At 37.8% G+C, this 13250-nt stretch overlaps 2 protein-coding genes across 7 annotated transcripts in view; one reads left to right on the top strand and one right to left on the bottom strand.

Moving 5' to 3' along the window:
* LOC126475138 (coenzyme Q-binding protein COQ10 homolog A, mitochondrial) overlaps positions 1-12808 on the bottom strand; it is a 97312-nt gene extending 84504 nt beyond the window's left edge. For 2 of the 6 annotated variants that reach the window (XM_050102742.1, XM_050102743.1), the window contains exons 1-2: positions 4574-4728; positions 4336-4488 (exon numbers count right to left, since the gene is read on the bottom strand). In XM_050102742.1, coding sequence (XP_049958699.1) covers positions 4336-4488; positions 4574-4653 — 233 coding nt within the window. In that variant the 5' untranslated portion in view covers positions 4654-4728. Of the gene's footprint in view, positions 1-3319; positions 4086-4335; positions 4489-4573; positions 4729-12796 lie in introns of those variants that run through there. The other 4 variants (XM_050102741.1, XM_050102740.1, XM_050102739.1 and 1 more) reach the window with 4 other exon arrangements.
* Positions 4924-5986, top strand: LOC126475140 (THAP domain-containing protein 2-like). Its single transcript, XM_050102747.1, has 3 exons — positions 4924-5246; positions 5371-5508; positions 5614-5986. Exons 1-3 carry the CDS (start codon positions 4968-4970, stop codon positions 5719-5721), a joined length of 525 nt encoding a protein of 174 aa, XP_049958704.1. The 5' UTR covers positions 4924-4967; the 3' UTR covers positions 5722-5986.
* Positions 12809-13250: the final 442 nt, after the last annotated feature.

The raw sequence follows: 13250 nt of genomic DNA, 5'->3' as shown, positions 1-13250 counted from the left end.
TTATTGCAATATACAAACTTCATTATTTACTGAATGGATGGCTTGCTTTTCTCAAATACTTCAAGGCTTAAAATAAGAAATTTCATGAAACAACATATTTTACAGTTGCCTAATACAAACTACCATACATTTTTGGCTGGAAATATCAATTGTGCTACACATTCATAAAAACAGAACAAGAATGCATTAAAGATTAGGCTTCCACACAGAATAGAATCTATAACAAAATAAGGTTGAAAAAGACAATACAGAAATGCATCAGTGACAATACAGAAATGCATCAGTGACAATACTGAATAAAATCTGAAGTGGTAATGTCTTTACATTAAGAGTAGAAAATGTTTTACCATGAACTATATTATTAATTGCAGGTCCATTCAACTCATTGTAAAGGGATGTGTGGCTTTTTACTGTTGACAATCTATCAATGTGGTAGCCATGCATTTAAGATTCTCATGCTCAGATGCCAGCATGTTGATTCCACTGCCCTCCCTCTCACAGGGGTCACCTTGCGAAGCAAAAGAGCCTTAGGAAAAGGGGTATGTTTGAGATTTATTCTCCCACAGTCCATATCATGACTAAACAAGCTTTCACTCATTTATAATGTGTGCACTGATATGAATCTCTTGTGGCACCACTGGTTTCATAGATCACAGGCGATGTCCAGTGTCCTGAACTGGAACACAGAGTTTGTCTGCCATTAAAGTTTCAATATAAGAATTTTTTGCTATGAAAGCAGTAAACCATACAAGTTAAAGTGAACAATATACAATTACAGCTAAATAACAGAAAGTTTGATAGTGTCTATATATAATAATATTCAATAACCTTTTTTTTCTAAGAAGTAATTCATACATGACATGTATGCACATAAGACCTGGTAATTGTACCACTACATACAAGGCGTTTCACAATTCATGTTACATACTTCTATAGATTGTAGAGGGGTCGTAGTGCACGACGTATTACATAAGAACCCATAACTGGAAATGTCATCTAACGACATTACAGAGTGTCAAAGTTATAGGCACTGGTACCTGTAAACGTAGGTATATATTCCTTGATGATGATACAAGCTTTCTAGGACGATCACGAAGGATAAATGTATCAATTTGAGGTAAGGGTCACTGTACCGGAAATGAGCAAATCTAAAGTTATAAGCGAAACCTCTTCTGATACTTCTGACAGTGGATTACATGTACTGATACTGGTGTTGCTACGCCTGTAGGATAGGCAACTATCAGTGGTGATAGTATGGACCAAAATAAGAAAAAAAAAAAGTCTGGTAAACACTGGCTCCAATACACGTACCTTAAGAGCTACAAGCCGTTGTTCAATGGAGGCGATACGTTCACAGTAGTGAAGATCAACAGCTGCTCATAGTTCATCAGGTATGCATTCCAGAGCCCATGTGCACTGGACATTTTTTTGCTTGATTTGTTAGATACAACTACCTCTGAAAGTTGTCTACCCTACAATCTTAGCAACAACGCTGCCAGCACATGTAATCCACTGTCAGAGGTAATAGAACAGTTTTCACTTGTAATTGTCAATTCATGCCTTTCCAGTACAGGGACCCTTACCTCAAATTGAGACATTTATCCGTCTTTATCATCCTAGAAAATTTATATCATCATCATCATCATCATCATCTAAGCACCCTGCATATACATACATTTAGAGGTGCCTATAACTTTGGCACAACTTTTTCCAGACATGGGTTTTCAGCTTTCCTAAATACAAAAATTCACCCAAGGGATTATTTTTGTCACGGTATTCACTCAACATTACTTAATCCTGTGAGTTTGTTGATATATGGACTCAACTGGTCTGACTCCCACTGACCTGATGAAGCCTAATGGAAATGACTGAGGATGACGTACTCAAGCTATAAGAAATCCTGCTCAGCACCTTCTGTGATTAAGCGTATTCTTGAACACACTTCTTCCTTCCACTCAACAACAGTCCAAATGCAACTTTCCCTCAAACACAACCTTCAGTCCCTCAACCCTCATCAATTTGTTACTGTACACCAACCTGTGTCCATTTCTATTCTCTATCCTTTCTTCATTCCTGCTTCAACGGCTTCCTTCTCCCGAGCTCCATTTCTCTCTGCCGTTCCACCCATTTTAATGCAACTGACAGTCATGGATACACACACATTTTATCCTAGGATCCTTCCTCAAATGCCAAATACACACCACTGCAGTTTTTTGTAATAACTTCATTCTATCTTCTTCCTGTGTGTTACATGTGTCTATACTTGCCAGCATCTACAGCAACTCTCCACCAAATATTAATGTACGACCCTTTCATTGCACCTCTCTACATTCTCCCTTTTGACGCCTACATAAGTAAGCGAATTTTCATGTTGGATGTGCTCAGTGAGTGAATTCCAGTGTGTGAAGCCTACAAGTGGTGGGCAGATAGGCACACTACATCATTTCCTTTAGACCTAGTTTGTGTAAGCAGACAAATTAACTTTATTTAATCCTTTAATAATCCAGCCCAAAGTTACAAATTTCTGTTTTCCGAGACAATACCTAAAACAATAGTTAAAAACTGTTTGTATGAATGAAGGGTTTATTTTAAAAGATTCAGTTTATCTTGTACTCATTTGTAACACATTCCAGTCCACATACATGAACAATATCTTCCAAAGGAAATTGCATTTCTATAGTATAAATGAATGATTGGTTCCTCTTATCCTGAAGTGAGTGACCTACACTTCCTTTTTAACCTCCCCTAACCCAACCCTCTGTCCTCTACGAGAAAGGAACTGGCAATTTCAAAAGTTTCTTGTTCTCAAGTCTATCAACAGCACTAAGAATTCCAGTTTCTCAAAGCCAATAATTACATCTCATAATTTCAAGGAAAGAAAGGCATTTTATTGTCAATGACAATGAGTATTGGAATACTATTTTACTAAAATATGCTCACTTGAGACAAATACCTTCAACACGAAGTACTTGATAAATTATCAAATTCATACAAAAATTGCCCAACATTCAACACCTACAGTATGCAAAACAGTCACACAAAAACAAGACTAGTAAGTCAGTACCATAGCATACACCCTATCCCAGTGATTCATACTAATAATCATTTTAGTTCACAAGTGAATTCTGCAGCAGAAACAGCATTTGGAGAAACATCTGGATTTGTGCCAGAGATTTTTATATATATATATATATATATATATATATATATATATAGAGAGAGAGAGAGAGAGAGAGAGAGAGAGAGATACAATACATCCAAAATAAGTTGTCATAAATAAACACATTTCGGCAAAATAAGTGTACAACCTAAAACAACATATTTTGAAAATAAATTTATTTATCAAGTATATAACATTAGGTACAATCTTACAGTAACAGTTTCCTCTCAGTTAAAATGAGTTACAGTATTATACTAGGTGTCAAGGAGCGGCATAACAGTTTGGAACTAAAACATTTTGATTTTTTACATATATATACAATTTTATGTACATGAATTATTCAAATACAAGCATGGGAAATGGCAGCAGTTCACAAATTCATTGAGCACTGAAAAATCTGCAGATAAAATATGTCTTTGCCAGATATAAAAACAGTTAAGAGACTATTCAAAACTAACAACTGTGTTACGAATTAGCATAAACTATGCCAATTCTTTTTGTCTGAACTGATGCCTTCCCATAGCGCCTTGTTGCTTCTGTCAGGAAGGCACCTTCCATTTGTCTAACTACCTCATTGAAGAACATATGGGCAAGCTGTGAATGCAAAGTTGATCGAAATTCAAAAGATACAGAAAAATCAATAATGCAGGATTTCGGATTATTTTTCAAACCAGGACTAAATTTCCATATTGTTAGCAAATGGTTAAATAATTTTCCTTCTGTGCACTCTGCTTTCACTAGATGTGGTTTCACAAGAGTTACACTTGATGTGTAACTTTCATTTATTGGAGGGAAGCCAATAACAAGATCAGCTTTCAAATGACCTGGTCGTTTTGAAAAAACTATAGATTTTTTACAAAATGGAACAAATTTCTTATAGTTCTCAACGTCAGAAACCACATCAAACATTTGTTCCATGGAATACCTGTAATGTAAAAGCAAGGTTTCTTTTTACGAAATGGCTGGAATTTATTTACGAAAAACACAAAATTATCCAACAAAACAATAATCGCTTTTCGGAAGAAGTTAATTTATTGAATACGACACACACTGGAGAAATCTGAAGTTGTGATGGACAGTCCGTTTCACATCTTCGTGATTTTCGTATGACAAAAGTGCATGTAAAACATCCCAAGGGCAATGTCCATATATAACTTTTCTGTAATTCTACATACCCAACTAGCTTTCTCCCAGAATATTCCTTCTTTTTGTCGCTGAGCCCAGTAAAACTGAAGAACGGTCGGTAGTCTTGGTTGCTTATGTCATCCGGGAAAAAGGTAATAATCTTTCCTTGGTTGATACATGACTTGTGTCTTACGAAGACGTTTCTGCGAAATACGCAATAAAATCACATGAAGTCTGAATAATTTCTAACTTACAGCTCACCATCTTAAACACAGTCTTCATATTTACCCACATGCGACTGAGCATCTCACTTGACAACTACAGCGTATCAGCTGACGACCAAAACATAAACTCCTCCCTGCTGCCATCGCCACATTTTCCCTACTGAACACAGGCGTCTAAAGCTAGCGAAATGAGGGATGCTCAACTACCGGACCTACCGATAGATGGCAGTACCAGCTGATTACTGTCGTCTGTATTGCCCGCCATATTTGAATTTGCCACGAAGTTTTTTTCTCGGTCTGTACGGTGTATAAGGAATTAAGGATTATCGAAATGGTGATTTCTTGTTCCGCTTTCAATTGTACGAAGCGATGGAGTAAGGAAAGTGACTTACCATTTCACAGGTAACAGGACTACCGATACAATACAACAATACAGACTTAGTGCGTTTGCTAATTCGATGTTTTTGAACAGGTTTCCTCTGAAGCACCCAGAGCTGCTAAAGAAATGGATTACTTTCGTGAAGCGGAAAGATTTTAAACCTACGTCTTGCAGTTTTCTTTGCGGAAACCTTTTCCGACAAGATGATTACGTAGTGAGCCCTGGAACGTGGAAGAAACGTCTCAGACCCGAAACAGTGCCATCAGTTTTTGACTTTCCGACACATTTGATGCCACCAAATAAACAGCCACGACGACATGTTAGGATTTTGAGTGACAACGATGCTTCTCCATTTGAGGTAGCTAATTGATTTCCTTGCTATGTGTGTGGTTTTGACTTTTGTGAATTTATTTCGTACGGACACAAATGGGCTACATAGGTCTAAGCAATGTTGTAATACAGTTCCATATTTTTGTTTTTAGCGTTCTGTCCTGGAATCCGTGCTTCATTTGCCCTCTACAGAAGCTACTGATTGCGTGGAGAATGTTGTCAATGAGAATTCTTCCGTGGAAAGCAGGTCCCATTTATCCAATGCAGAAGCTGCGAATTGTGTCGAAAACGTTAGTATAAGGATGTTTTCACACCCCCAAAGTTTTCTTATAATATTTTTCATCAAGCCTTGAGTTATTTCAATCATATATAACGAAATTATTTCTTTATTGCAGAGTGCAGTTGGTTCTCAAGTAATTGATTGTGGTATACAGTCGAAAGTAGAAATGGAAGACAAGGTGTCCGAAACTTGCAATTTTTCTCAGACATTGTGCACGAATTAAAAGGTAAACTGAAGTGTGTCTGTGAAAAACTTCGAAGAAGAGAGAAGAAAGTGTTTTCCATGGATGACATCATAAGTTCATCGAAGGAGAAGGGGCATCTTCCTGAGAAGTTACTTAACTTCCTCAATCATCAGAAAGGAACACAAGTGGAATTAGTGTGCAATTTAGTGGACAACTCTCTCTTGTCAAAGGGTAATAGTTACACAACAAATGTGAAAATGTTTGCGATGACTGTGTACTTTTATTCACCAGCAGCATATGAATACCTGCAAAAATTAATGCCTCATAAATCATTGATTTCCTAATGGGTTGCAAGTGTCGACTGTGAAACTGGCTTCTTAAAAGATGTTTTTAAGTACATTGATTCGAACCCAATTGTAAGGGACCAGTTCAGCGATTCTTGTCTAATTGGAGATAGTGTGGCAATTAGGAAGCAAGTAGTTTGGGACCAAGGAACTAAGCAATACACAGGTTTTTTAGAGTTTGGTGGGGAAGTGAATCAGTCAAAAGAAGTAATAGAGGCATCTGAGGATCTGGTTTTCATGCTTGTCCCTATTAAAGGCAAATTTATATGCCCGATTGCATATTTCTTTATCAAAGGTGTACAGGCAAATAATCGGCCACACAGATAAAATCTGCATTAGAGAGGCTGCATAGTTCTGGCATTAGGGCTTGGTGTGTTACATGTGATGGCTGCAAGGTAAATATAAGCACTTTACGTACACTTGGCTGTACTTCAAATTTTTCCAAGGGTGATTTTAAAAGCTACAATGTTTATTGTATCTTGGACATGTCATACGATTAAGTTTGCCAGAAATGCTCTAGCAGAAGTATCTGCTATTGAGTCTCCAACTGGCATTATTAGATGGCATTTCGTTGAGCAATTGAACAAGGTACAACAAGAAGAAGGTATGACATTTGCCAACAAACTATCAGGACAACATATAAGTTATGTAAATAGAAAAATGAATGTTTCATTAGCTCCACAGACTTTGAGTTCTAGTGTGGCAGATAGTATAGAGTTTTTGAGGAGGGTTGGTGATCCAAATATTAAAGGAAGTGAAGCAACAGTAGAATTTTTGTATAATATGGATAGGATTTTTGATATTCTGAACTCCAGAAATCCATTAGGTAAAGGGTATAAGAGCCCCCTGAGACTTGACAACAAATCTTATTGGCTAGGTATTTAAAAAAAAAATTAAAAAATAAATAAAATTCTAAAAAAATGGCTCTGAGCACTATGGGACTTAACATCTATGGTCATCAGTCCCCTAGAACTTAGAACTACTTAAACCTAACTAACCTAAGGACATCACACAACACCCAGTCAACACGTTGGTATTTTCAGACACACTGAAAATTATATCAAAAGCTTAAAAATCATTGGTGTTCCATTGCTGCTCCATGCAAGAAATACTTTTGCTTTTGGAATAATTTTCAATGTGCAATCAGTAAGGCACATAGCTCTGACAAGTATGCTTCGCGTTGAATCTCCTCTGAAGTATTTGCTAACATATAAACTGTCACAAGACCACATAGACCTTTTTTCCCCCTGCATTCGGTCCAGATGTGGTTGGAACAACAATCCAAATGCATACCAGTTCAAATGTGCCATGAGAAAGTTGCTCTTGGGTAACAGTGTCACTGCAATGAACGGGAATTTCTCAAATTTTAATGTGTGTTGTTTGCCACCTGTTTATGATTTTCATGCAAGAAAGCATGTAGTAGAAAGTGATGAAAGTGCTGCAGAAAATTAAGTAGAGGAGTGGTGTGCACTTCTTGATGATAAGATTAAGTTCTCATTTCACAAGTAAAACATACTCTATTATATTGCAGGGTATGTGTCATTGCGCCTTTCAAGGCAGATCACATGCAAAGACTGTCTTCACATACTGAAGCCACCAGTAGTTAAATCTGCATTAGAATGTGATTCTCTCTATGCTTTTCCCAATATGGCCAATAAAACTGCATTTGTAAATTTTGTTAACTGGGGAAAACTGGTTAAAACAAGTGACTGCGTGTACTCTGTTGTAGAATACTCAGAAACTGTTTCAGATGTTTGCGATTGCTGGGGATATGCGACAGAAATATATACAGGCCAAGATTTTGCATTGTGTTAAAATTAAATTTGTAGATTGCCCATCTCCTGCTCCTGCTCTTGGTCATGATTACCATTGTGAAATTGGGATTGAGGACTTACATCAGACTCAACTTGTTTGTAAGATTGCATCCCTATACTCCTGCATACCCTTAAAAACATGTGGAAAAAAAAAGCCTGCTGAGAAAATTTTAAACAACAAATCAAGTATAAGGCAGAAGTTAAATAAACTCATATTGTTTAATCATGTATAGTGCTCAAATTGGAAAAATTATGTAATGGGACATTCCATGCAGATGGGTGTGACATTTTGACAGATTTTTTAAAACTATTTTGTCCATAGATTTGTTGTTGTGTAATGATGAACTTCAAAAGATGAATCACATTGAAGTAAAATTAAGTCTTTACATCCTGTGTAGATATTGTAACAAAATTATAATTGTTTATTATATAAGCTTATTTTAAGATGTTTGGCGTTACAAAATATGCACTTGCATTGAAAATGGGTGATTTGTGTGAAATTAATGAAAAAAAAATGTTCTGAGACTTATTTGACAGATGGCTTTCAGTGTGAGAAAATATTTCCCTCAATCACTATGTTAACTTGAATTTTTCACTTTAAGAAAACAGTTGTTTTAATACTTCCTATAATGAACACAATGTTCCAGTTGATCATAAGCATTCTTATTACTTTATAACCATTCTAGAATAAGGGGGCCTGAGTCAGGCAAAACCTAATTTTCTGAATTTTGTCTTTATTTTGCTAGGATGTCTTTCTATTATATTTTCCTGTGTGAGGGGGGGGGGGGGGGGGGGGAGGGGGAAGAGAATGCAAATAATCATATAGAATTATCTTTCTAGCACTACAAAGTACAGAATACAGTGATTACAGGTACACGTGGAAATCTAGGAAATATCAGTATTCATGTTACATGCCTAATTTTCATCAACATTTACCTTAATTATACGGTTACACTTTTTGCTGATTTGAACTGTGTACTACATGTTAAAAAGATTTTGTTTGGTCATAGTAATAAAAGCATTTCATTTTGTTAGTTCGTATGTCCCATACGGAACTGAAATTATCAAGTTATGATGACAAAGGAAGGAAATAACATTAAGGAATCTTACTTCACAGAAATTATGTAACAATGGTTACACTTTTTCCTAGTTAACTTTAACATAAACCATTTAGTTTTCCATTAAAAGTGAAAGCAGTTGCACGAGTCACGTAAAGAACAAAGTTTCCCATAGGGAACTAAAGTATTTTATGTTTGAGTTATTGCAGACCCAAAGTATTGTGATCTTCATATTTCTATTTAAAAATGTTTGTAACTCAAATTCACAGACATTTTGGAATCTGCACATACATGTGTGTAGCAAGATACTTTTCATGTGCCATGTGGAACCTTTAATTTTCTGGTTTAAATATAATTTATTTCATGAATTACCTTTAATACCAGCACTGTCTGAATGCATTATTTACCATTTAGAAGAAGAAATATTAGTGTACAGAATAACAAACCTCATGAAAAATGAGAGAGATTGTTCTGTACAGAACTTGGAATGGCTCTTTATCAATAGCAGGTAAAAAAGAAGGCTTCTATTAAATGTTCACAGAAACCAATCAGTACCTCTTAATTCACCATAGAGGTGATACAGTAATAAAACAATTTACTTTTTTCAGAAGTATTAAAAGTGTGGAGACCTATTCAATTAGTATTTGCTTTACCAATAACCTGTAGTACAAGCACACGTACAAGCAGATAATTATGGGAGTCAAGAGTTATGTTAAAATTAAAGATAGTGACTGTTATTACTTGCTCACAAAGTATTGTAGTTGCTATACAGATTATGCTGTATGTGGTGTACTCAATGTGATTCCTGGAGGACATAATATGCTGTTATCCTATGGGAGTGCACTGGTACCACACCTATTGAAAGTATGTTTTGCTGTGGAATAGTTGTATCAGATGTCTGTACCAGAAAACAAATCTCCACTGTGACACCCTCATGTTCTTGGTATGCTATTAGCTATTATTACAGGAATACTCTTCACATGGAGGAGGAAGCATAGTGAGATTTTCTTTTTCATCATTTCCAACATTGTACACAACTTTCTTGCGCATTTATGTTATCACATTTTTCCCTTGATAATCAAAAAGAGAGAGGGGAAAAAAAAATTTAAGCGAGCTTTCATAAAAACTGAAAACTCTACTTGTGTCATTTGTTATTTTCAAAATGTTACTCCCTTTCCAAATACTGTTCTATTTCTTCAAACCAATTTTGAATTTCTCAGGTTATTACATATTATTTACTGTACATTGTCCACCAATACTTCTGTTGTTACCAGATAGTTTGTAATGTGGCACTACCTTTGTGCCACTGGTATTGGCTAGTGTACTTTTGCAGATAAGAAAATCGACTGGACTAGAATGGACAGTATAGGACCAATTCAGACAATATGGAACTTTTTACACTAAATTTGCAATATAATGTCACCCTTGTCTCACACAGATTGTAGCAGCCATTTGGGTGCCTGAAACTTCCTGGCAGATTAAAACTGTGTGCCCGACCGAGACTCGAACTCGGGACCTTTGCCTTTCGCGGGCAAGTGCTCTACCAACTGAGCTACCGAAGCACGACTCACGCCCGGTACTCACAGCTTTACTTCTGCCAGTACCTCGTCTCCTACCCTCCAAACTTTACAGAAGCTCTCCTGCGAACCTTGCAGAACTAGCACTCCTGAAAGAAAGGATATTGCGGAGACATGGCTTAGCCACAGCCTGGGGGATGTTTCCAGAATGAGATTTTCACTCTGCAGCGGAGTGTGCGCTGATATGAAACTTCCTGGCAGATTAAAACTGTGTGCCCGACCGAGACTCGAACTCGGGACCTTTGCCTTTCGCGGGCAAGTGCTCTACCAACTGAGCTACCGAAGCACGACTCACGCCCGGTACTCACAGCTTTACTTCTGCCAGTACCTCGTCTCCTACCCTCCAAACTTTACAGAAGCTCTCCTTTCTTTCAGGAGTGCTAGTTCTGCAAGGTTCGCAGGAGAGCTTCTGTAAAGTTTGGAGGGTAGGAGACGAGGTACTGGCAGAAGTAAAGCTGTGAGTACCGGGCGTGAATCGTGCTTCGGTAGCTCAGTTGGTAGAGCACTTGCCCGCGAAAGGCAAAGGTCCCGAGTTCGAGTCTCGGTCGGGCACACAGTTTTAATCTGCCAGGAAGTTTCATATCAGCGCACACTCCGCTGCAGAGTGAAAATCTCATTCTGGAAACATCCCCCAGGCTGTGGCTAAGCCATGTCTCCCCATATCCTTTCTTTCAGGAGTGCTAGTTCTGCAAGGTTCGCAGGAGAGCTTCTGTAAAGTTTGGAGGGTAGGAGACGAGGTACTGGCAGAAGTAAAGCTGTGAGTACCGGGCGTGAGTCGTGCTTCGGTAGCTCAGTTGGTAGAGCACTTGCCCGCGAAAGGCAAAGGTCCCGAGTTCGAGTCTCGGTCGGGCACACAGTTTTAATCTGCCAGGAAGTTTCATATCAGCGCACACTCCGCTGCAGAGTGAAAATCTCATTCTGGAAACATCCCCCAGGCTGTGGCTAAGCCATGTCTCCGCAATATCCTTTCTTTCAGGAGTGCTAGTTCTGCAAGGTTCGCAGGAGAGCTTCTGTAAAGTTTGGAGGGTAGGAGACGAGGTACTGGCAGAAGTAAAGCTGTGAGTACCGGGCGTGAGTCGTGCTTCGGTAGCTCAGTTGGTAGAGCACTTGCCCGCGAAAGGCAAAGGTCCCGAGTTCGAGTCTCGGTCGGGCACACAGTTTTAATCTGCCAGGAAGTTTCATATCAGCGCACACTCCGCTGCAGAGTGAAAATCTCATTTGGGTGCCTGTCTGGCCAGCTTTCACTTTCAGGTTTGTTTTTTGCTTGGGCCGTATACTGACAACCAGTCATTCCAGTGATTGACACCATGTCAAAGACTGGAACCAAGATTCACAGAAATATAATTCTATGGTTGTAATTCAAAGTGTAATTAATTTTGCTCACTGACATGTTTTGAATTCAATTCTAAAATGGTTTGGGTGTCAGACTAGAAAATTACAGTTTTAAGACACCCCAACCTTAAAATTAACAGCTGTGATCGAGGTTATTTTCAACAAGTTCCTTCACTTACTACATCATCATGGATCAGTCCAATATAGTATTATTACTAGACTTAACTTCCAAATGATACAATTCATGCATTTAAGAGGCGCCTTAACGTTGGGCTTTGTGTTTGTCTCATTTAAATGTATTTCTTGTCTCGTATCAAAGACTGAAGCACTGTTGAAAACTAGTGCTTCTACCATATCACTCAGTTTAAATACACCGTGACATGTCCAGGCGTTAATAAAATCATGGCATTTAAATTACTGATCAAAGAGAGAGCCAAATTCGTAAGTGCATGTTGCAATTACAGTGTCAGCATATATGCAGATCGGTAATGCATCACTTCAGATAAAGAAAAAATAACGATTTTTTCCGTTTATACGTAAGTAATACTTTAATAGTTCAGTTGTAATTTCTGTTGTCAGTAAAGATACCCCTAAGCAAACGATGTCAACTTTTTTTTCAAGAGACGTCTTCACTGTTGCCCACACTTGATTTTCCGAATTATACCAGTAGTTAAAAGCCTCGGGAAGTAAGGTAATTTGTTGACCTCCATTGAATCCTAAATAGTGTTTTAAAACGGGCAAATAAGTAAAGCACTCATAAAATAGTGAACAATTTATAGGTCAGCTTGTCAAACTTTCAAAACACACTCGAATTTAGGAATTTCATAGCAGAACTGTCACTGTTTTTTCTCGCTAGATTAGAAACACTTCATTATGTTGATGTGTAGATATCTAGAACATCCAATATAAAATACTTATGAGGGCGCAGAACGAAAAACATTTTCATCCGCGTTTTGACACTTCGTTTTTTAGACGCCTGTCTACTGAACTGATAGTGATGGTGCCATAAACCAAAGCAGAAGGAATGACGCAAGTACAAACCAAAGATTTTCTTGTGTGTTTTTGGTGATACCTTCAGTTGTACAATAAAATACGTATTGCCTGATTCATGAAGATTCTAGTATGTCGATACAGTAGAGGCTGCTGTATGGGCAGAAATATTCAATCTCGCTACTTTACCCATTTCCAGCAGCCACAACAAATATGGAAACATCAACGTGCGCCTAAAACTGACACCAGTAACATGATGGCTGGAAAATTACTTTTTTCTACTGACATGTATATTTTTTGTTAACTAATATTTATTGGCTCTAGGCTACATCGTCCACACGGCGACCAGGCGGATCCATACGCAACGATCTGCCTGCGCACATCACATCTGCGCAAACAGATGGTTGCGTGTGAACAGTAGTTTTGGGCAGATATGAGATGTACGCAAACCTG

This window comes from Schistocerca serialis, chromosome 4 (assembly GCF_023864345.2).
Source record: "Schistocerca serialis cubense isolate TAMUIC-IGC-003099 chromosome 4, iqSchSeri2.2, whole genome shotgun sequence".
Taxonomy (NCBI): Eukaryota; Metazoa; Arthropoda; class Insecta; order Orthoptera; family Acrididae; genus Schistocerca; species Schistocerca serialis.
The sequence above is the reverse complement of the archived record's forward strand: the minus strand, read 5'-3'. Positions and strand labels throughout refer to the sequence as shown.